At 43.3% G+C, this 24,942-nt stretch overlaps 1 protein-coding gene across 1 annotated transcript in view; it reads right to left on the bottom strand.

Moving 5' to 3' along the window:
* T265_15407 (hypothetical protein) overlaps window positions 1-15,951 on the bottom strand; it is a gene marked incomplete at both ends in the record, with an annotated part of 40,095 nt that extends 24,144 nt beyond the window's left edge. The window contains 4 exon segments of the mRNA XM_009177954.1: window positions 859-956; window positions 2,111-2,288; window positions 15,796-15,840; window positions 15,851-15,951. Of these exon segments, the coding sequence (XP_009176218.1) occupies window positions 859-956; window positions 2,111-2,288; window positions 15,796-15,840; window positions 15,851-15,951 (422 nt within the window).
* Window positions 15,952-24,942: the final 8,991 nt, after the last annotated feature.

Here is a 24,942-nt window from a genome sequence, read left to right as displayed (position 1 = left end):
GGTTTGCTGGCTTGTTCTGGAATACATTTTCACGACGATGAATGTACATTCTATCACCCATAATAATGCTTTTCGCAGAAATAATTTATCCTACAGTGATCCCTGTTGAGTGCAGAACAAAGAAAATCACAAATTTGGTGCGTGAATTCGGTGGGTGAATTTACATTCAAACACCACCAGTAGTAGATTTTATGTGCATATGCTTTTTAGTGCCGTGAATGTTATTCGAGCGGACAGGAAGCGAGATGGTTTAAGTGGATAAAGCGCGAATTTACTGACCGGAAGTTCCGTGGTTCGAGTCCTACCTCTGACTCCCAACCTCTTCTGTCTAGGCTTTAGAAACACGGCAGTAATCCAGACCACGTGCAACCTCCGTTTTGCAGCTAGGCAACTTAATGATGCTACAGCCGAAAGAATGATTGGGCAATAAACGGCTTACGATAATTACCATCTCCAGCCAGGTACCATGATGCATTTAGGGGGTCTATTCTATACTCCGGATGCATTACAAAATTTTTAGCTTACTAGATTTCCTCCTTACTATTTGCACCAAATTATCTGCTGGCTGATGCACTAAAACGACATCTAGATGTAAATTTGTTTCACTTTAGGCTACGAGGGTGCTACTTGCATCAGGGTTCATTGGCATCTACAGTCACGAAGAGGCATCAACCAACAGAAAATCTGACAAAACATCTGTAGTGACATATAAAACCCCATAATTGCCTGCAACTCAAATTCAACAATTAGATACATGAGAAATACGGAAGAACAATGGGTCGTGGTACAGCTGAACAACAAAGCACGTTGCTACACTCTAATTGTTAGCAGATAGCGAAAATTGTACGCGATATTTACTTGGGATTGTTTGCAATATCGTCGTAGGCGAAAGTGATTATATTCTGCGCTGGAACATTGTTTCTACGCACAAGTTGATACGCGCGATAAACATCCGCCTGAATGAGAACACAAATGACACGTAAATATAAATAACAGGCAGTGTGAGGAATGGAGGCAAAAGAAGGCATCCAGTGGGTGAGGGATAATCCATACTTGGTGGAGTACCAGTTACCACAAAACCATTTGGATGTATTATCCCAAAAACGGGAAGCATGTTTCTCCTCTGTAAGGGCTTTTGTGAACCAAAGTTCTAAAATCAGTGGTGTCCTAACAACGACCTGCTCACCGAATCTGTACGATTTGGTATCCCTTGACTTCGAAAATACGTTCAAATCTGTCGTTCGCTTGTGTTCCAGATAAATACTCACATTGCGGCGAAAATCATGTGGCAATGAAAAAATGGATACAGACGCACTAATTATGTATGACATTTTCGATACTATTCTCATCTAACTCCATGCAAATGCTAGACGAGCGGACGAACGAATTTGACCAAGATAGATTTCTATATGTTTATTCCAAATACACGCTACTTGATCTCACCAAGTAGTATAGATTTATCCGCTCAGATTGCCTGGCCATTCCGGTGCTTTCACCGTAACAGCCAGTGTTGTTGGTACGTCAGTTTTCTGCGTTGAATTTTTACAGTCCTGGTTCATACAACAGGTCATTCTAGGCTACGGTGCTACGGAGCCCGTGATATTTGCTCTAATATAATGAGGCTACAATGTCAGGTCAGAGTATTCGTGTTGGCTGGAAAATCACCGAATGCATGTTTTATACAACACCATACCTTCCACTCACAGGGCGTGATTTTTCGTAACATAACGCCACAATAAAAAATTATAGGCGAAGAAAATCAGATTTCTGTTAATGTGAAACGCACTGTGCACCTTAGTATCATCTGAGTTTATTAGGATCTTAGAATCGACCCCAATCAAAACATAATATCGTTTTACGACAAATAACTACTGACGAAAACGAATACAGGCCACGAGATTTGTGTCCATTAGTGAGTTCATTAGTGTGTCCATTAGTTATAGCCTCTATCCGCCGCCTTTTCGAGTGTAATATCACAGCCATGGAGACAGCCAGGTGGGACACAACTGTTGGCGACCATTCTCGCAAATTTCTACTTTGAAAAACATTTCTTACGTGATTTAGATGAACGTTTCAGACTCAAGCCAATGAAATCCCAACGGAAACCTACTTGATGTCGATAATTTTCCCAGGTGTTGGAACCAGCGACCAGGACAACCCAGTTCTTTGACGGATTATTGTTAAATATGGATGACCAATTGTAGCCACCGATGGCTTCCAACCATCTGACGTGGTGCATGCAGAACAAAAAAGCAATAAGGAGCGAACATCGATTTATCATATTCAGGCTTACTTGAAGCTTCATGTGCCCGAAATTTTATACTCTGCGCCTGCTGTGAATCGAACTTTGCCTTACAAATGTATGGCAATAATGTTAAAAAATGTATCCACCACAAATCTTATAGTTCTGCGGTACAAAGTTTATGCTAATCAGGGTGTGATCGACCATTTTGGTCAGCTTGTTCAATGACTGATTATTTGTGCAAATCTATTCCAACAATATGTGCACAGGGTGAGCTGTGGTGTTTTCTGTAAATTGTTGAGCACTCATGTGCTTCAGCAGTACTGAGCAGAATCCTGAGTCTACAACATTGTTTTCACATATCTGCTGTCTTTATGAGTACCTTTAAAAAAACCTTTGGTCCATAGGGATATTATTACGGCTTTTTGTACTGAAACGTCATAGTGATAACGTGCATCCCAGTTGGAACGGTCCCAACATCTTCATAAAATCAGGGACAAGAAGCAGGCCTTCCCTGCGGAGTAGTTTATTAAAAAATGCCAACTGGCCAGTTACAGACTATTGGACAGGAAGGCAAATCGCTCTCATGCATTTTAAAAGGAACTGAACATCACTCAAACGTGTCTTAGTGAACTTTCCTGGATATTCATTGAACGTGGCTATAGTTCAAACAAATGGTACAAAGCGAGACCAAAAATTCCGCAAAGATCTCCTTTTTCAACCAAGCTTACTAGAAAAGAGCATACTACTCAAACGTCTCCCCCATCAGTTGTATCACCGTTAAGAACCGCCATTTAAGACGCGTTCGCAGGCCATCGATTTTCATTTATCTCCGTCAGGTCGGCTTCTGCAGCAGGTCTAGTCGGCCGCCTTATCGTTGTAGCATGCCGCTTACGAATCTGCGTCCCATTTACTATTTTTATCCCCGACCTACTTGAATCGTAAAGAAGTTATCCAGGAGGTCGGTAAGGACAAACGGATCCCGCCATCCACTGCCCAGCTGCCGCGACCCCTGTCCACTCCTTCCAGGATTTTAATGATCATTTCACTCGATTTTCGGGCCTATGGGGAATATTCGTGCCTTTCTACTTGCCGTTTTTTGCATAGTCCTTTCCAGAAGGATGGTTAAGTTTTCTCGAGCTCACCTTCCTTCTTCCTCTAGCTGCTCCGGACGCAAACGTGCTAGCGGCCACAAGCCAATTTCTTGATCAACATGAAGGTGCGGATTTCGACCGTATATCAGCATAAACGGGGACTTGCCTGTGGTTGGCTTTATGGGTGCACGAGGAGCTAGCAACATCATCGGCAATTTGCTACCCAGTTACCTCGTTTGGCCCCAAGCCACTCCTTGATCGTTCGGTTATTACGTTCGGTTTGGCCATTTGTTCGAGGTTTGTATGGTGCCGTCCTCAGCCGTGTGATACTCAGCTTCTACAATCAAATCCTAATCTCCTCGCGATCGAGGCAAGGCCCCTGATTGCTTAGGATCATTTTGGCACCCCATGGTTGGCCACGGTGAGTTGCATTGCCACTCCGCTGATCGTCGTCGCCCGCCGACTAGGTAGGACTGCCGCCTCGTTCCACTACGACAGGTATCTGACATTAGCACGATGTATTAATTCTCACTGCGTATCACCGGAAAAGGATCCGTGAAGTCCACGAACCACAACTCACCGCTTTCTGGCACAGCAAGAGGTTCCATGGGGTGGATTGCCCCTGTCGTGTCCCCTTCCATCAATTGACATCGCTTACAGGAAACCAAATAATCCATCACCTTACTCCTCAAAGCGGGACAGCGGGCAATCTGCCAAAGTGTATCCCATCCCATGGCATTCGACGATTAGCTTCCGTCTCCAAACGCTAGGTCTCACGGGTAGCACAACATTCGAATTGGTGGCGTTCCAGTAAATTATTATGCCAGCTTTATTCGGACTCACCCAGTCATAGTGACTCGGAAGCGTTTCCGATTACTTGTCTCCCTCTACGTTCTCAATGCTCCTTCCATCTATCAAAGCAATTACAATCATTCGTAAAACAGGTTCGTGCCGTTGGATTTGAAATAACCTTTGGGGATCTAGTTCGACGACGAGGCCATTTGCTCCAATCATGATCCTGAAGACCTGAGCTTCAGCCTCTGGTCTTTACAGCCAATCTTCCAAGTTGTTCTCTTTCTCTGGCACGTGCTGCATTGTGATGTTTTACTCTTGCAGTCGGACTGCTAATATTTTTTGGTAATGGGCTAACTTCTCCGTGACCCACTTTATGGCACTTCGGTGTCACCGTCCTTCGCGGGAGCTGTGTCTTGGCTTCATTTATCCACAAACCAGCCTCACGGCAGCGCTTGGATAACCGTCAAGCTTGATTGTGCCATACCTTGTCACCGTGGCAGTCGGCCGGCTTGTCGAACTCCGCTGCAAGCCCTTCCTTCGCGGAGGGCCAGTCCATCATCCAAGAACCTCTTCTGGCCTGATCCAGTGCCGCCTCCGTCCGGGCCCTTAGGAGGGTCTTCAGCGTCGCGCATTACGCCGGTCGGTCTTCAGTTCGGCGGCCTCCGCGACCTCCTCAAAGGCTTCCAGGAAGGTTTGAACATCATCATTCTCAAAGGGTTGTGGCTACGTAATATTGATCCTTATCTTGGTCACGGCATCAATTAAAAGGATGAATGCCTTCCCTACGGAGTAATTTATTACCAAATGCCAACTGACCAGTTACAGACTGTTGAACGGGAAAGCAAACCTCTCATATGCGACTACATTACAAAACTTAAACAATCATCTTCACCTTAACGCGTCATGCTGTACGGTTCTGGACATTCATCCAGTGTTGCTCAAGTTCAAGCAAATGGTACAAAGCGAGTCCACAAATTCCGCAAAGATCTCCCTTTTGAAGCGAATTTACAGGAAGAGAATATATAACTCTCATGCCTGCCCCATTTGTAGTGTGACCGTTAAATCAGTAATCTATGAGTATATCAGAGAAAGAATGGTTTGATAAGATGACTTTCTTTTGATACGTCGTCACTCGAGGAACCTGTCAAAATATGTGACTGTGTGATTTGAGTTCTGTGACTGAAGGATAATTGGTGCTGTGTCCTGTCTAACTGAGAGCTAATCGCACTACTGATCAGCAGTTAACGGCACAAGTTTTAACTCTGTGTTCTGTAGGCGAAATAAGGAACGACAACCAGATGATCTAGTGGGGTTTTCCTCTAGTAAAGTGACACAGACTTCTTAAAACACAGGTTTGAAAATTCTTCCACCCGTACTAAATAGCGGGCAAAATAAGTATTTTTGAAAGCTTCAGCACATCAGAAGTCTCGGCATGCATCATATCCACTGATTCGCTACACCATACCGTCGAGTAAGAACTGGGGCTCGGAGTTCTCATCTTCCGGATTCCAACAGCCAGATGACCACGGGCATTTTTTGGTAAGTAACAGCGTACTACGAGTTACATTAGTAGAAAGAAATCGATCACCACAATACCAACTCAGTGGAATTGTCTGATCTGCCTGAAGGTTTATACACCTTAGTTTCTGCGGCGTAGATCTTTTCAGGATATAACATATGTCGACATTGGGCCATTAAACCCAATAGTCAGCTGTCGTTCGACTAAAGGCTCACTCGTCTTTATCCGCCGGCAACGACTGGGAAACTGCATTCTCCACGTGATAACCAGCACAAAAAATGTTAGCTGGTTATTATATGACACAAGCGGAGGAAATTATCGCAGAACAGTAGTTAAAAGAACCACCAAGTGACGTATTGACTGGTCACCAGAAATTTTAGGTAAGTCTTTGGACATTCGGGTGCGCCGTAAGGTGGAATTCCATTTTAACCCCAGCGAAGCTTGTGATTCCCTTGCTGCTCACCTGGCCTATCCTTGTGTTGTTCACACCCATCGGTCAGGATTAAACATTAGTTCAGAGTTTTCTCGATGTGTTCAGGTCGAACATAGTTTGCACTTGCAACTCAGTTCTGCAAATGAACAAATAACCGAACGTCCATGATCTCTTTGGAGGAACCGTACACAATATAAGTTCCTTTCTGCTAAAACGCCTAGCTTGAGCGTCGCCCACTTTGGACGGGCCTATCCAAGGACCCAAAGAAATGAAAAGTGACAGGAGTGCTCAGCCTGAGAGTTGATTTACAGCCGTTTCACCGTCATCGGCATAGGGAGCAATATAACCGCGGAAGGTCAACATTTACTAAAACCTTTGCAATCCACCTTTTTGGTTTGATTACCAGATCGGCAACCAGATGACCAATAACCTGTAAGGCCACACGAGTTGGCACTGCCTCGCCATTTTTTCAGTGCTTGTATCGGTCAAACAAAGTGCATTCTACAGGTGCACTGTCCAACTGCTTTCAAAAGCTTCAATGTGCGCAGCGGTATTCACTTGAGTTCACCTGTCTGACCATCACAAAACTACAGTTGAAAATTATCTGCCGAAATTCGAAGTGGCAAATTAGCAGTTTTAATATTAGTAACATAATAATAATAGCAATATTTCAGCGGCAACACCGTTTTGGTATGCAGCCCCCATGTTGCCCGGTGGAAGCACAAGTGCTGAGCAATCGCCGTGTAGCGCAAGCATGGACAGGACAAGTCGAGATGTCGAGACTGGATTCAAAATACGGCCAGTAATTTCTGGACATCAGCACTGAATTATCCTGAGCCCTTAAGCCAAATGGAACTCCCGGAAGGATGTGACAACGCATTAACAACAAGCTTACTCGTGAAATCACACTGTTTATTCGTACATCTAACTCCCCTTAAATTGGCGCGAGCTTTGCACTATTTGACGTAATCCTCTCTCCTGTCCCATACATTATACAGTGCTTCGGCGGTAAAACAATTGAAAAAGTTCAGTGACTTGATAAACTGCGGTGATGAGGTGAAGTACGAAACTATGTAAATAAGGAAAGTTTTTTGTTTGGTGACAGGATTTGTTTCAACCAAAGTCCAAAATCATGCGAACTGTGAAATACCGCGTAAAGGTCCTTTTGCTTCATTACCTCATCCGTTCAGAAAATTCAAAGTTGAAAAGCTTATCCTTCAAACCTAAACTCAGACCATTGATTTGTTTACTTCATTTGTTTACTTCTCAGAAAACATAGCGTTTTTCGCTGAGGTGGCATGAAACAGCATAAACGTGAAAACATTCCAGGATAAGCGAGATCTTATACGTTTCAGAAGGGCTTGGTAAACAATCGGTTGTTTTGAGCTGGGCAACTTTTCGATTTTGACACAAAGGCCTCATCAGGCCAAGTAAGCAGGTCGCCAAATAGGCCGTGTTATAAGACAAGCGGAGAACCAGTCATTGGCTCCCCTTCAGGTAGTCACACTGCATCAGTGCTGAGTGTGAATTAAGGCTCTTGTCGGTACTGTGGTTTTCAAAATCTTAGTTTTTTGGGTTGAAGCAGTTTCCAATAATTTCTTATTGGGCTTGGTTCGTTATTCTTTCCCTTCGGAGTGCTACAACTGACGAGTCACCTTGTTTGCCACTGGTAGATTTCCATTGGTCATTGTAGGTTTGTGAGTGCTCTGACAAATTAGTTTGAGTGGATGGGTTGAGGTCGAGTTGAAATCAGACGATGACTGTTTTACCCTTTGATGACTTCAACACGCATCAACGCGGCTGATCGAAAACCGCCCTCCGCACGCTAGCCAGTTACACGCTTCCGATTATGTTGACATTGAAATGCTTGGCGATTTCTACGCCTTGAGCTATCTGTCTCTGTGACGTGGGTCGTGGACCCCGTCTCAAAACCCTAACATTTTCTAAATGTATTTTGCGTTCCGTATCCAGTGCGTGTCACGCGATTGCCGAGTCTTCTAGTTACGCCTGATATTCATCTGCGTTTCTCGGCGGCCTGTTTTTAATTTTCTACTCTACTCTCCGATTCAGGTGTGTAGTTCCCAGCCATCTCTCCTTGGTGCGGTCTTTACACTTGGTTTTGTAGACACAGTCTCTGGTTCTGTTTGCCGGCATGCAATCGTTGGACTGCACCAGTCCAGAGCGCAAAGTGTTCCCTCTCTGGAAAGTTACTATTATATAAGCCGTGTTCGGAATGCTTCGGACGACCTCGGATGTCCCTGGCTTATATGTAATAATAACAGTTCCGATTCTTTTCCTGTTGCGTAATAACACTGGTATCAACATCCTTCGAAATAGACGCCCAATCAATCTAGCTAGATATCCACTACCCCGAAGTTTGTTATTCACTTCAATTTTGACCAGTGTCCGAACAGCTTCTTCTGGGAACAGGGCCCTTACACTCTTAAACACTGATGGAGCAATGCTAGCGAATACCAATTTCGGATGAGCAGACGAGTAGTACAAAACTGCACCAGTGTCGGTTGGGTTCTCTTCTCTAGTTTTCCCCCGACCTTATATGGTATGAAGTTGACTCTGTCTCGATACTAAATTTCATCTGTGGGCGCAGTTCATTCAGATATTTGTAAAACTCTACCTTCTTCTCGTTCATTCTCTGTTCAAATGCTTCCGTAAATATATTTGCCAAAACCCAGAGAATTTGAGATTTCATTGTTAAACCTTGATCTTGATTACAAACCAGTGTGTCAAAAAACGAATTAAGTGAGTTTGAAACATGCTTTTATACCTTCCGATATTTTATCCGCCGTAAGCTGAGTCCGTTCTGAAATGGTGGTGTTTGCTAATAACTGTCACTGTCAGAGGAAGTTGCTTGTTACGAGGCGGTATCTAGTCAGTTCCAAGCACAACGCATTACGATTCAACTGGTCAGTGCAACCAAATTTAAAATACAATGTTATGATACCCGTTATCTCATGCAAGGGTTTTGAGCAGCGTTCAGACATCAGCCACACATTAAAAACCGAACTTGCGATCGAAAGTAAGCACTCGATGCGATCGGACCTGCGCGTTATGCAAGTAAGTGACGCAACTCAATCAAATTATCCTAACTGTTACATGTTAGTGAAGCCAATTTAAACTGAAAATACGCGAATCACTGTTTAACAGTTTCATCCTATTTGAGAACCGTCATTTGCACAGGAATTCGGTTTTGACGGAAGCCCCAAGAAGGGCAAAACCTGCCTTGGGTTGCCCAAGAGTTTTCGACAAATTTATGAGTAATGTATGAGGCCTAAAATACAGCGTATTGCGTACCACGAATGTCGCGCTAACTGGAATACTAAGCAGGCTTGTGCACCATATTCGGTTGAAGCGGACCATCACAAACAAGCAATGCAACTGGATTGATCTGAGTCTTATGTCAAAACCGAACACATGTGCAAATGAGCAAAGTTCTCAAAATCTGTCCAAGTTTGGATCAAGTAGAATATGGGGCAGATGGAAACTCGGGGACCGATAGCGTAGAATGACCAGTGAATATACCATTAATGTAGGGAAGCCCTTCGTCGCGTAGATGCTTATCGGGGAACACCATTTGCACTTTTGCAGTCAATTGGACAGGAACATAAAACCCCTTCATGCACCTTGTTCAAAATGAACTATTATTATTATTATCAATATTATACTTAAACGCATCTTCTCGAAATTCTCTGGATATTCAGTGACTATCAGGCAAATGTAAATTTGTGACACCCGCCGTAACCAAATTTTCTTATCAACTAGAAGACACGGATATCGACCGTACATCACCATGAATAGGGACTTGGTTTTTGTTGACTATATGGAAGCACGATAAGCTAGCAGAAACGTTGGTACCAGTCGCCTCCTTCGGTCACTTGCAACTCCTTTATCGTTTGATCAGACCACTCGTTTAGGGTGATAAGTTGCCGTCCGTATCCGTCCGGTTCCCAAATTCCGTAAACAACCCCTGAGTTTGCAAATGAGTGTATATTCGCTAAGTTCGTGTAATTTGGTTTCAAGTAAAACCTAAGGTTGACGAAAACTTGGGGACTGCATCTTCCTGATGAGCCCCAAGTAGGGCGAAACCGGTCGTGGGCTGTCGAAGAATTATCAGCAGCATGATGAGTCTTACATTGCAATTATACATGTTTCGCGATATCTAGAATATCGTAGCAACTGGAATATGGGGCGGCCTGGTGCAGCAATTCAGTTGCTTGGAAACATCACAACATCACAACAACACAACGTCTGATCTTATATCGTGGGATTCACCTGGGTTTCTGGTGAGTCTCTCGATACACCTAGCATCGCAAATTAGATCGCAAATGAGTGAATGTCCCTCAACTCTTGAAGTGTTCGCCCTCAAAGACAGGCCGCTGATAGATTACGATCATTTTCGGCATTCTGTGGTTGGCCAGGATGGGATGCGTTACAACTACGCTGACTGTCCTTGTCGCATAACTTTACAAGGCTGCCGCCTCGATTCATTGCGATAGGTGTTCTGTCTTAATCGCGATAAATAAATTTTTGACGATCGTCACCAGAGAAGGGACGATGTCATCAACGGTCCTGAAGTAGGCAGTTTCCGAGCCAGGTGTAGGTTCCATGGCATGGGTATCCCTTGTCGTATCCTCTTTCATCAGTTGACACCGCTTGCGGGACACCTCATTATCCATCACCTTCCTTATTACTTTTGGCCACTGGGCCCTCTGCCAAAGTAAATCGTATGTCTTGAAGTATCCTGTGTGTGCCATCTCCTGGCAGTTGACTATCATCGTCCGTCTCAAGACGCGCAATGTCACGGGCGGCACAACATTGCATTTGCGGTGTCACAGGAAATCATGCCAGATTCACTAAGACCTAACCGATCGGAGTGACTCTCGAACGTTTCCAATTACCTCTTTCTCTCTCAGCTCTTAATACGCCTTCCATCTAAAGAGGTGGCCGAAAACTTCCATAACAGAGAACCCTACCGTTTGAGTTGCACTAACTTCCGGGATCCACTTCGACGACGATATTATTGGCACCAATCATGATCATGTGGGCCTCCTCTTCAGACTCTGACCTACAAAGCAAATCAGCCGTGTCTCACGGGTCGGATAGTGAAGTCCTAATCCAGCAACCGAAGTGCCCAGCGCTCCAGCTTTCCGCGAGGAACGCTGGTGGTCCTGATCCAATCTACAGGCTTGTGATCGGTTTCGACATGAGATCTTCGTCCAAGCAGGTATGACCACAAGTGATTCATGGTCCGCACAATCGCTCAAAATACCTTCTCACTCGTCGAACATATCTGCTCTGCGTTGGTCAGGAAACGACCGGCTTATTCGGTAAATCCGTTCCTCTGCATTAGGTCTACCCCGAAACCGCGATCACTAGCGTTGGTTGCAACAGTGGACATCTGTTCGACACTGGCCGGTCTCTGATCCCGTATCCGCACTTTGACACGTTTGAAATCCTCATGTGCTTCCCAGATCCACTCGGAGTTCCGATTTTTTCCGATTAATTCTTAAATTGCAGCAGCAATCGAATGGAAATCCTCGAAGAACCGACTGTAGTATACTGCTCATCTAGGGAGCTGCCGAACAGACGGGTTCGAATTACCAACTGCACAGCCTTGCCTGCTCTTCTGCCCAGCAAACAAACACCCGTGGTACACGGTACGCCCCATGAGTATCACCGAACCCCAAGCAGGCTGTGGTTGAATAAACGGACCGCAAATCTGGTTGTGGCTGTCCCTTCGGTTGGTGAGATTTTAGATTCCACCTACCACTCCCGATTTTCCACGGCGTTGGGCTTGCGATCCGAAAGCTGGCAGCTACCTGTCAGGGCAGAATACCGGGATAATACGGTTCTCACTTTTGAATAATTTAAACGGATGTCGTTTGTTTTGTCTCGGGCACCATTCACATTATCCAAAGCTCAGATGATCGATGTCAATAATTTTCCCATCTTAGATCAACCACGGATTCTGCGTTCTAAAACAGAATGTGCTCCTAAGTTTGTCTGCTTTATGTATGGACTGATAAGAGGATCGTGGTGCACGTACCTCTCGCCTTGGCGCATTGAGTGCGTTGAAAATCCGTTGAATTTCAGTCAGTATCCCCCGCTGCTCTCACGACTAGCGCACAAGTATGCTCTCAAAAATCGATCTAAAGAATGCTATCTTCACACACCACTGTAAGAAGCCTCTAGTAATATTACCGAGAACAACACACTTGTTGGTTTATTCCGATACGATTTCCTTCTCTTTTGTCAGAATGTTGCACCAGCTGTATTCCGGGAAGTAAATAATATTATTACAGACGATTTGGTGGGTTTTGAGGCATACCAAGTTGGCGTCAATTCCGGAATTCAACTGCTAGTGGCACTCCTGCTGTTTCGAATACTAATGAATCCTTTGTAGCTGATCTTATGGTGTCCGAACAAAACGCTATATTTGAAGAACATCATCTGCAAAGAATATATATTATTCATTACCATGTTGTACCGCACCACCCAAATAATTCCAAGGGTTTAGAAACTGCCCAATTCTAGACAGGAGCAGGCGAAATGCCAGGTTTGAGCCCAAACTGCAAACCCTCCGACCAGTTAGTTCCTCCCTTAACCACTGAGTTATCTCGAGCTCTCCGGATAAAATGTCGTCACTCCAATGGGGGGTCTGCTAGTTGTACCATCATTATCGTTTTAAATCTAAAAACTTGGAAGGGTGATCTAGACCGAGGTGCGCGGTTCGCTTCTGTCGTTTACGTAGCATGACTAGTCCGGGCAAAACATGATATGTTGAGTTTCACGCGATTTGCTTAATGTTTTGTCTCCTATTGTGGGAAGCAAAAGACTACTTTTGCGTTTGTTAACCTGCGGGTCAGGGCAACAAAATGCCAATTCACCTTTAGCTTCTCCCGGGAATTACGATTGGGTCGAATATCATGCTCCTGCATACGATGTTTTAGACATCCTACGGAGCGGCAACTTTTATGTGATATATGCTTGGGACACAAATAACGCCACGAGTATTCACGCACCCGTGATGAATGAACTGACTCGTCATTTCGTCACTGAACATAATCCTGCAACTTAGTTTAGTTTACAATCCAGTTGAAATTGGCCAGTATATTCGAAAGATTTCTTTGGGTTTTGTTGCGTCCTTCGACAAGTCAATGTTAATGTGCAAATGGGAGTATTTGTACCTATGAACCTAACCCTAGGATGGTCGAAATCTACTGAGACCGTAAAACTCCACCAAAATTTGAAAGGGAAAGCAGGCAAGCATCCAGGCCGTCAATAATTAAATCAAATTGGCAAAAGCATTCATGCACAGAAGCACGATCAAATGTAATTAGCGTTCATTCATTCCTCACAAGCACCATTAGTTGATGGGTGTTCACCAAACGCTCACCAGAATGCCTGCAAAATTGCCAGAAAGTGCTCTTTTAATAGCGCGGAGCCTCTGTAACTTTTCCACTAGCACGCGCTCGCTTGTTTGGAATGAGGCTCTTGGGTACCTCTTCTGGCCTCGGCCACAGGAGTGGGAAAAGCAGTACCAGTAACATTCCTTTAATTTTAACATGACATTTATTCGAAGACGAGGTGTACCTGAAGAGTTCCACCAGTCGGTGGCGTAAACCTGCTTTAATCGATTTCTAAATTCTGTGTGTAACCGGAGCAACCGGATTGCCGTCTGAGTTGGGGTTTTGGCTCAATACCGGTCTCTGATGTTTTGTACGCTGTAGGATGCCGGACGACTGCCCGGATGAAACACACTTTTACGACAGAAGGAAATGGTATGACTGTAAGACACAACTCAAAAGTTAACGGGACGGGGATTTCAGGCTTGGCTTGCTTACCGCTGATTCCTTGCGGTCAGAAGAACAATTCACTAACTAGCGAATGGCAACGCATTTCGTGCTGGTTTTATATAGTTGCTGGCTTCTACTACAGGGGATGTTACCTGGCTCCAACAACTAATTCATTGCAGCGTAAGAGTGTTTTTATTCCGTAGTCAACATTTCACATAAAAACGTCCGTCGCAGTCTGCTCAACGGCAAGTGGTCTGTCCAGTATGGAATGATTTAATACGTAAGTTCTAAGAAAGATATCCGTGGAACGTGTGAATCAACTGTAACACCGCACGTACTCGGTGGCGCAGATTCGTCTTTGGGTTATTCGTCGGCGATTTTCTTTCAACCTTGCTTTAACTGAACATCAGGTTGTAGGCCTATCAAATGAAACGTAGAAATGTGAGACCTGCAGTTAGTTGCTGAATGATTTTCAGCAAACCTATGGGAACCAGGTCATTTCAAGAATAGTCGTACGGATTTTGTTGTGTATCAACCGAGTGACCAACTAGCCGGTTTTGTCGCCTGGCGTTTTATCGGTCAGTTCATAAGCAGGTATTCTTCCTCCCCGGGTAATCGGTGTGTACATTGCGCTGATTATGTTCGCTACTGCGCATCCTGTGTATCTAACATTTGTTCCTTGGAGTACCTGGATAATTATTTAAGACAAGATACATCTGCCATGGTGTCGATCCCTTCCCTTCCCACACGCATGAAAATCGACCAGTTGATGAATCTGACACAACAGCATCAGGTTGAAAATGTGCTAAACTAACAACTGCCCAATAGAGAAATTTCCAAAAGACTCCTTACCAGTCTGATTGTTAGACAAACTAAGGGCTTCCCAACAGCCTAATCTAAATATAAGATGAAGCCTTAAAGAGCTGTATGCGAATACGTTTAAAGTCAGGCTGGCTAAGTTTGATGATGGGTCTTTATCACGGCTAGAGTGCTCACGAAATACATTGAAATATAAGCAGTGTAGTTGAGTCGACAGACGACACAAAACTGTTCTAACTGTGTCGGCAGACTGGCCTGTTTTTGTTCGTCCCGCGCACCCATCGTGCACTGGTACATCAGATATGTGAGCCGTCCTGATGAGTCCACAATTTCTGAGAATGTCGACGGTTTTGCCTGAGTGCTTTTGTTTTATACCGAACGATCTTTGGACGGCTATCTTGATTGAAAATTCACAACCCATGTTTCGCGTCGATGGAAAAACACGATGCAGAACAGCTGCAATTCATTTTATTTTGGCGAAATCAGGCAACAAAAATGCTTGTCCGTTAGGAACAGATGTGATGGACAGATTCGAGACTGAACTGAACTGAAGTCAACTCAAGTCAACTGAACTGAATTGAGCCGCACTGGATTGAACTGAACTGAACTGAACGGAACTGAACTGAACTGAACTGATCTGAACTGAACTGAACTGAACTGAACTAAACTGAACTGAACTGAATTGAAAACGGCAGCTTCATCCAACTAATGTCAAACTTGGTATACCCATAATCGTACACCATAACACTTTGGATTTTTTAGAATTCCGAATTAGATACATCATTCTCCACCTTCCATCAGTGGCTTCAGTGATAACGGTTTGTGGCGTAAAATGGCTTACATGGTGTTGAACTAACAAACACCATGCTGCAGCAGGAACGTCCAATTTGAGGAAAAGATAGAAAGTGCTAGTTATTTGCGCACCACATTTGCCCCGAAATTCATTTGCTGGACGTTTAACTAAGAGTACTTTTGAGATTGAGACTCACCTAACGTGACGCCGTGGGTGAATGCATTGGCTAGAAATGTGTGCATATTTTTGCACACCCTTGTTTCCGTGCATCAAGAAGTCGACTTACCTGCCGAATTGTGAAGCAGTGCGTCCGGAATTGATCGAAAACTGCCTGGAAACACATTAGCTCATCTCTCTTGAACAAGCCCGTTAGCGTTGGCTTATGGTCGGTTGTCACCGCCACGACGATGTCACGAAACGTTTCCTTGACGATATGGTTAACCTGAAAGAAGCGAGAAGATTAGTTGTGGGAGATTGTAGATAGACTATAAAAGCTTTGTCGCACATCTGAACGAATTACGTTGGATTTCTGGTGGATTCAGGAAACGGTCGATAAAATATTGGACTGACGACATTTACCTGTTCCAATGCGTCCTTAATGCCTACTCCCCAACAAACAAATAGAATTACTAAAAACGATCTTTTATCGTGCATTAAGTTCTTTTGTTGAGATCGACTCTATATGAAAAATGAAAACTCCAAACTGAAGTGCACATTGCAGCATTCGCTGGGCGATTTCATTTTCTTCCTAGGTTGCGACCTCCATCAACCGTCGAGATTTTGAAAACAAGCACACCTGTCAAGAGGGCCATCTATCTGCAGCATTCGGCTTGAATCAAGAAATCAGTTGAGTACACCTATTGTTATCAGGAGCTGTCAATGCTGATTGGAAGAATTGACTTCCAAGACTACCCACCATTAGGAAGAAACTATATAAAATCACTCGTTTGCCATCGTAACGTAAATTACTGAGCAACTTCATTCTTCTGAAGATCAGTCTGGAGTACGCAGAATATCGCTAAACATTTCATCAATTTCGCTGAATATCTGAAACGGGCCTTAGTTATCATGAGTAGATTTATGCCTTGAGCTCATCCAACAAAATTTGTTGATAGAATAACGATATTCTTTCAGAATAAGGTAGCACCTTGAGTTTAGCAGGTGACAATTTCCGTGTTCTTTTCACGGTCAGTGGTAAACAGCATGTTCCTTTGGTGGATGTAATAGGGAGTCGACAAATAATTGCAATCGGTGAAACGCTTGTCAGTTGGACTGATATTTTTTCGACATCAGCTTGATTATCGCTGACCACGCTAGAGGTACTCAACAGACGCTCAACTTGTTTGATCTACGAATCGATCGCTCCGCTGTTATTATGTAGACTGGCCGCTATTCCTCCAATTGCCTGCCTATCTTTACATCTATCAGTCAGTCAGTCAGTCTGTCAGCTAGTCTGTCTGAATGATTGTCTATCTATCTATCTATCTATCTATCTATCTATCTATCTATCTATCTATCTATCTATCTATCTATCTATCTATCTATCTATCTATCTATCTATCTATCTATCTATCTATCTATCTATCTATCTATCTATCTATCTATCTATCTATCTATCTATCTATCTATCTATCTATCTATCTATCTATCTATCTATCTATCTATCTATCTATCTATCTATCTATCTATCTATCTATCTATCTATCTATCTATCTATCTATCTATCTATCTATCTATCTATCTATCTATCTATCTATCTATCTATCTATCTATCTATCTATCTATCTATCTATCTATCTATCTAACTAGAGATTTGTGGAAAAACTAATGGAGTGGTTTATCGGGGTAACTCTGGTTTCCGTCAAACGATATTTTAATTGATATTATTTAGTCAGCTCCTGATTGGCAGTCGTCGTCAATATTAACTGGGAGGTGGGCGTTTCCGCCACTCAAGTGACGACTTATAAGACTGTCATTGGAATTTGAACTGGTCACTTGGGTCCTTAAACAGCCAGTGTCATAAGCATTAAATGATCCAATGGACAATTTAAAATATAGAATATTGCGCTGAGCATATACTGCTATCGCCCGATCGTTCCGGTGCACCAGCAGATCATAATGACCATGGAATTTTCGGACTGGGAGAATTCTCATCGCCTGAAATGAACAAAAAGCAGACACCTTTAATTTCGTTATCAACCAGGATAGCGTCTTGTTCCATACAGCGAAGAAGCGGCTCACCATGAGACCGTAATTTTAAACATTAGTACTCACACGTTGTTGTTGAATGTTCCGTTTGATTACACACACAAACATCAGTGTATAGCACATGTATTATCGTCTAAGTTTGCTGGTTCAGGTCCACTGACATTGTGTCAAAAGTTTTCACGGAATTCCGTTAGTTTATTGGAAATGCGTTCCAAAGGACGCTTGTCCGGCATGAATTTTCTTGGTCCCCAAAAACGGACAGTCGATTGATATTTGATTAATTGTGAACCGTTGAATACACCTCCTAGACGCTTTTGAATTGGTTGCCTTGATAAAATCAACCGATAAGATTGAAGTGTTTGCATCCGAATATCACACGATCAGTCTCAGTATCGAAACTGTTTTGCGCCTTATATGTGCGCCATAACGAGGGTATTCTAAAGGACAATTTCCAGATGCTATGACAAGTACCTGCCAACCGGAACCGTACTGGCTATCCTGAGTGTGGGATTAGACGGCTGGAGGATCATATTCGTAGGAAAATTACTTGGAAACAATGGCGGTAGGTACACGTTTACGGGGTAGAATTGTTTGTTCACTTTTGCCCATGCAGCATAGTTCTGTGTGACTTCATTCCAGTGCTGTTGGGAAGTATCTACGCTACTTCTTGTTGGGAGTATAACATTCGCGACCAAATCTCAGACTCTGTAGTTGGAAGTTTCATTCTATTTTGACCGCTCTACGGCCGATGCAGAATGCACCTCACCCTTAAAATAGAGGAGGCTTGGGGAGGCACACTTGTCCGGAGGGTTATATAATCGGCAAATTTGCTCCTATTCCAAACCTGTACATGTAAACTACGCCAGCCCATAAAAGCCTGACTATTCATTGCGCGCCTCGCATTCGATAGGGAATCATTATGTCGAATTCATAGGTGAGAAAACGATACCCGTATAGGAAACCAGCTTGTGGTGGTATGAGTCATTGACAAAAGCGTTGCGCCACTGAACTGAGGTAAAATCTGACACGATTTTATACGCAGCATTCATGTTGGAGTGACCCATTCAACAATATGACATGGTTTGTCAAGCGTCAGAAATCGTTCACAATTCTATATGTGCAAACATAAAATTGTTCTGGAAAACACTGCGCATTATCACAAAAATGGAAGTTCGCGGAGGCTTTGCACAATATACGGTAGATGGAGACCCATCCTAAAATGCTGTAATGATATTTTCCGCATAATTTATTTAAAGGTAAGAATCCTTGCCGCTGAGTAGCGCGCGGCAGACACTTCTGAATAGTTTGTCATGGAATGTCGCAACTAAGGCTATATTTAACAAAAAACACATTCATACTTCACGGGTTAAATCCTAATTATAAGATGATAAATTAAATCCCCTACACGGCAAACTCCAAGAAGGTTGTTCAACGCGGTGTTCAGTGTTTCGTACTAGCTTTATGTTGTAACAATTAACCTTGCTATGGGCAACCAGGTCTAAAACAGTTTGAGCATTCCGGATCCGAATAACACCGTATTACTTCCTTCCTCATCCGTGAAGGGTTTGGTCATTATTATACCTTGCTTGCTAGAAAGAATGGTTGAGATTCGCTGACGTTAATAGATTTCATCCAATGAAATAGCACAAACGAATCTTACAGTTGACCGGACGAATTAAGGGCAAGTACAACGTCGATGCGTTATTGGTTATTTTGGATGGGTGTGCAACCTATTCCGGGACTGTTTCCTATTAGGAGCACCGCGATCAAATTATACACACTGTGGACCTCAATCGGTCAGTTGCAAGCCCCTGTAATGAAGGAAGTAACATGGTAGCTTTGTTCGATATAACCATCCAAGTACTCGAGTAAGTCTAATACACGTGCCCGTTTGCCACTAATAGATTGACAGGGTAGAATTTTACTGGCGCAATCAAGGGCAATTTCGTGAGAAGCACGATATAGACTACGCGGACCTCACTGTGACACCGGGAGTAGGTTTTGCATTGTTCCCGCACTGTTGTTCACAGAATAGCCTATTGGCACAAACGTCACTTGGTACACCTGCATAAAAATTCTGTGCTCATTTGCATACAACTTTGGATGTCACCGTAATGCTATCCCTAACAGCGCAACATCCTGACTGGAATCACAAAACATTGCCAGGAGAATTTCATCAACAGACAGAATGGTAGCGCGTGCGGTGAGTTTGAGGACTGTGGCAACAACGGGTGTGAGATTCTTCTTGTAAGTTTTATTCTACCCTAATTTGCCGAGTCTGTATTTGAATAGCTTGATGGATATTCAGTTGGTGGGCTGGCATTTCCCCTGGTTGGATCGTACAGTCCAATTACAAGACTCTCTGCTTTGGCTGATGGCCAACTTGGCCTAAAACAATCAGATGTACGACGGAGGATATTCGACATCAGCTTTCTCGAAGTCATGTCGCCTAACATGAGTTATCATTAGTTATAACATGAGTTATACTACCTTTTGTATTAGTTGTATGACCTCACTCGTTCAGCTCGTTTGACGATGAGCACGAGCTCCGTATTGTGTTTTTATAACTGTCGTATTTATGCTGCTAATAAATCACCGCGTAGCAGTCATTTCGGAGTGCCGCTCACCGCAATGAGTTCGAACCGGACGCTGGACTCGTGTTTAGAGCACATTATTCAATCAACCCTGACAGATAACGCAGATGTTCAGCAAACTGCCTGGAAGACAATGTCCTCCAGTACGTAATGTGTCAGTGCCGATTGGCTCGAAGAAAACAATGAAATGACGGGGGTTATCATGCGGTGCAAACGTTTCTTCCATTCACAGCCTCAGTACAACTGCAGGCCGTCAATCCTTGATACAATTTTCTGCAACGTTGGACAGCAAAACCTTCTAAAACAGGACGATTGTGAACGGCGCAAGGCTAATCAACACCGCATCGGGAGCAACGTCATTACGCACAATTTCCGTTCCCGAACGCAAAAATGTGAACCGACTTCACACTTTTATTTCCGGTCCCAAAGCGTACAACTAAAACTTACCCCGCATCAGTACATTCAAAAACTTAGTGAAACATAGTTGATACGAGTTATATGTGATGAGCACGGAGCAAGCAAACAAACATTTTGCAGCTCTATTGTAAACAGTTTAAGTTGAAATGTTCTGAGTTGTTTGCTTAATAGGCAGTCTTGTCTCACGCTTCAAAGTCGTGAAGCAACTGATCATAATACCTCCGCGCAGATTTATTGAACATTATACCATGGATTAAATTTCAATGTCTCAGGGTCTTTTTGATCTCCCTCAAAATTGACCTGCCCTACAAGATAAAGCAGTCAGTTTATCCTAGGTCTGGAGATCAGGCAAATATCTGATGAACTCTATGATGTCTTCCATTAGAAGGTGATGCACTGATGAACACGCCGCTTCAGTTCAGTCGTTCCAGATCCAGATATAACGGATGGGATGGCTTTTAGGGAACGCTTTAGCATTATGTTTGATGAAGAACAGAAACAATTGGGATCCTAGGAGTGAGTCTGCTGAATATATTTGCATGATGCTCGCGTTCCCCTTCCTTCAAGCAAATACAAATAATTCTTCGCGTGCCGTCTTCTAAGTTTGCGGATAATTATTCTAACCAAATCACATCGGCTGCTTTCTCATCCAATCACGCGTCTAATGCGCCATAACCTGTGATTGGGTGCCGCATCAGTGGACCTAAATGCACAACATCTTGTAAAATTATGGAGACAGGCTTTAAAAGCGGTCAAATCAATGCGTGGATATTGTTAGACGATCCGTTCACGATGCGAATGTCCGTATGATGACGAACATCGGCTTACTATGCGCCCTTGAGGTACACGCCTTATGCGTTTCCAGAATCCAAAAATACTTACCAGCTTCGTGATATGTTCACCGAGTTAATTTGTGGGGATTTAGGATTTTCCTTTGGGTCGATTTGGGTGATCCGTATAGAGTCATAAATGTATCACGAAAGTTTGGTGCGACCAGCCGTGATGTGGACGACGGATGCTCTTCTGCATCACTGTCAATGCATTCAACATTGGAGTCCGGGAAACAGGTATCTTCGGAAGCCATCGGAACTACTTAACATTTAGTCGTACTGCGGTGATACAGCGACCAAACATTCACCATTGGTTTCCGGATGTCGACGGTTGGCTGTCAATTTACTTGTAGGGAATGGATACCTGCACAATAGATCGTAGAAACACACATTTAACATGCGGACCTCAAGCACAATACATTGTCTGAAGTCATGAACTTCATTCATCTTAACTGTGAGATTATCAGCACCGTTGGCCACAAAATATCGTGTCAACTAGCACTAATATGACGGATGCAATGGAGGTTTCTAGACTAGCTGTCCACTAAGCATTGCGTTCAGTTGGGATATAGTTGGCGCAGTGCCCCACGAAATCCAATCTCTTCCAGGGTAGCAGTTAAACAACACAATGATTATCATTTTAAATAGTGTTTTAGATTTGTTTCTCTTTAGTTATTGTGGCGTCAACCAAGGCAAATACAAACAGAGGCGCTGTCACCTATACTGTGGTATTTGATGGACAGATGGATATCAGTCCTGAAAAAACTGGCGACAGATTCGGAAAGGCTAGTATGTCAGTGAGGTATGGTAGGTTCAACTCTTTTGAAAAAATATTGCGGAAAGGCCATGTGGGCGGAGGTGATTACTTTGCGTGCAATGAACGAATTCGTAGGGTTCGACCTATTGAATGGAAAAGCTGTCCGAAGTGTTTGATGCGGATGATGTTTGCGCGTGTAATTTTCTCCTGAGGAATATTGAATAAAACGGGGGCTTCCGCAAGCGAAATGTTCCAACACCACTGAAGCGACGTCGTCCATTTTGGCATTGGGCCTATTGAACAGTAGTTCGCGGGACGATATTTCCGGTGGTTTCAGGAATTCCAAACGCGCACCGAAAATCCCATTATTCGCAAACCTTCCTTTGTTGTAACTTTGGCCTCCTTGTGCGAGGTTTTGTTTCCGATGTTGACCGAGCGTGAATTCGCTTATCATTTTTTCCGCTAAATTTGCCACATTCTGGTAGCGGAGTGTACTTCAAAGTAGACCAATGAACAGGCTACGAGTCTTCCAATAAGTGAGACAAGGGGCCGCTTGATTGTGGTTATAAATAGCTTTATTCGCTTCTGTTTTGCCTATAACTCCAAACAGCCCTCTGCGGTTAAATGAACGCCGTTTGTTGTGGACCATTTAGATTTACTAATATCATGTTCTTAATTTCAAGGTTACCAAAAAGAGGCGCGTAATTGTCGAACTAGTGGTATACTTTTGACGAAAAAGCCACTGAAAAGTCATGCTCCGTATAAATTATTTCGATCATAGTGGTCTTCATCCTACGGCGCAGTTGTGTCAGAAATTATCTTCATCTGCATTAAACGACGAATGTGGCCTGGCTCAATTTAAAGGTCAAACTGGAGCTGACCATTTTTGTTGAACCTAATGATACGGTCCTTCTAAGCGCCCAATGAACCATAAGTGCTTAAAACTCTTTCGGCTCACCGGAAGTAGATTTTGTCTGTACCCTCAATTGGGACTGATATAAAGATAAGCTATAAAGTTCAGGTTAGTGCTGAACTTGCACCGTCACATTCTCACTCAAAATGACCAAAACGCAGTGCTTTGGTAGAGGAATCCGGGAAAATTGTTGCAGTCTTATAGGCAAAACATAAGGGTGCTGGCCACCTAAAAGCCTCCTAAGGGAAGCAGACCCAGATGTTTTTTGAACTTGCTAACTTTGTACATAAGGAGGAAATTCAGAGACTGGCACGCTGCTCAAGCTCAATCGGGTACATGATATACGTATTTTCTAATAAAGCTTTTACGTCAAGTGTTTTAGAACATTTGCGGCGTAATATGCATTGGTAATACACAATCAAACGAATAATCTAAATCGAATGACTCAGGCTACAAGCTAACGTAGATTCAACGGCCTTCAGCTCGGTAAAATGCAATCACAATTTGGATGTGTACCATGTGTGCCAATGAACTGGCCACTCGAAATTAAATAGTTCAGTTCAGAAAGAACTCTGTCTGGGATAAGCCGTAGATCCTTTACCTCAAAATAATGTTGCGAGTGCGTTTTGGTTCTAATTGAAAAGGTCACTCAAATGGTCTGATATTTGATGAGTCACAAGAACATTTAAAATCGTGGGAAAGATTGGCGTGGACTGTTTGCAAGACGACTGTGCATCTGCAATCGGGGACAGTCAGGGCGAAAGTTCATTCCACAATGACCGAAAAGTTCAAGCCCAACCTAATTATTATTACTATTCTTTTTGAAATTTCATTTTTCATTTTCATTATTTTTCATTTTATTTATTTAGTTTTACTTATTGTTATTATTCATTTATTTTTATTTTGATGTACTTATTTATTTTATCCATTTATTTACTTTTTCTGTTATTAAATTTATTATTATCTTACCAAATTGTTTGCTGAGACGTTACTTTTGATGACTGAATGAGTCCAGTGGCATGCTTAAAAACACCCTTTTCGCATGCATACAACGTGTGGTATTGACCGATAACATCGTTTAGACTTTTGGTTAGTGAATTACCTCTCAGTGAACTCTAACCTAGACTTGGGCATTAACATATATTCCATATGCGAACTTTTTCCCGATTCGTGCGACATGCATGCTATTTAGCCACTGATGTGGCAGCAGTGGAATGAGAATCTTGTGCGCTCAAACGAAGAATAAATTACGTCGTCCGTGTCACATTCACAGAATGCGAGTACACATTGATGGCATACAAATGGGATAATCACAAGTTACCGGATGCGTATTCTGTCTTTTCGACTCTAAGAATATGAATGGACACAAATTTTTCAGGGCACAATCAGTTCCCAGCCGATGTTGGCACTGTTGACGCCAAACGATTTTGTGTCCACGTGCTTTCACAGTGTCAGGGTGACGCCGGGGAAAGCCATTTTCACAGTTACACACTGTCCGTGCCATCCGCCCGTCCCCTAGTAAGTTCGATAGGAGTGTTCTTCTTACATGCGCCAGACTTGTGTGCAGAAAATTTCGACATGGCACATAGAGCTGATCCTATATATTTTATCTGGTCTACATCACAGGACAAGATGTCTAAATAATGATGTAAAATTCTTGGCAAAACATACTGCTATCCAGGGTCTTATGTTTGGGCACGCAGAATAGATTCGC

This window comes from Opisthorchis viverrini (assembly GCF_000715545.1).
Source record: "Opisthorchis viverrini unplaced genomic scaffold opera_v5_479, whole genome shotgun sequence".
Taxonomy (NCBI): Eukaryota; Metazoa; Platyhelminthes; class Trematoda; order Opisthorchiida; family Opisthorchiidae; genus Opisthorchis; species Opisthorchis viverrini.
The sequence above is the reverse complement of the archived record's forward strand: the minus strand, read 5'-3'. Positions and strand labels throughout refer to the sequence as shown.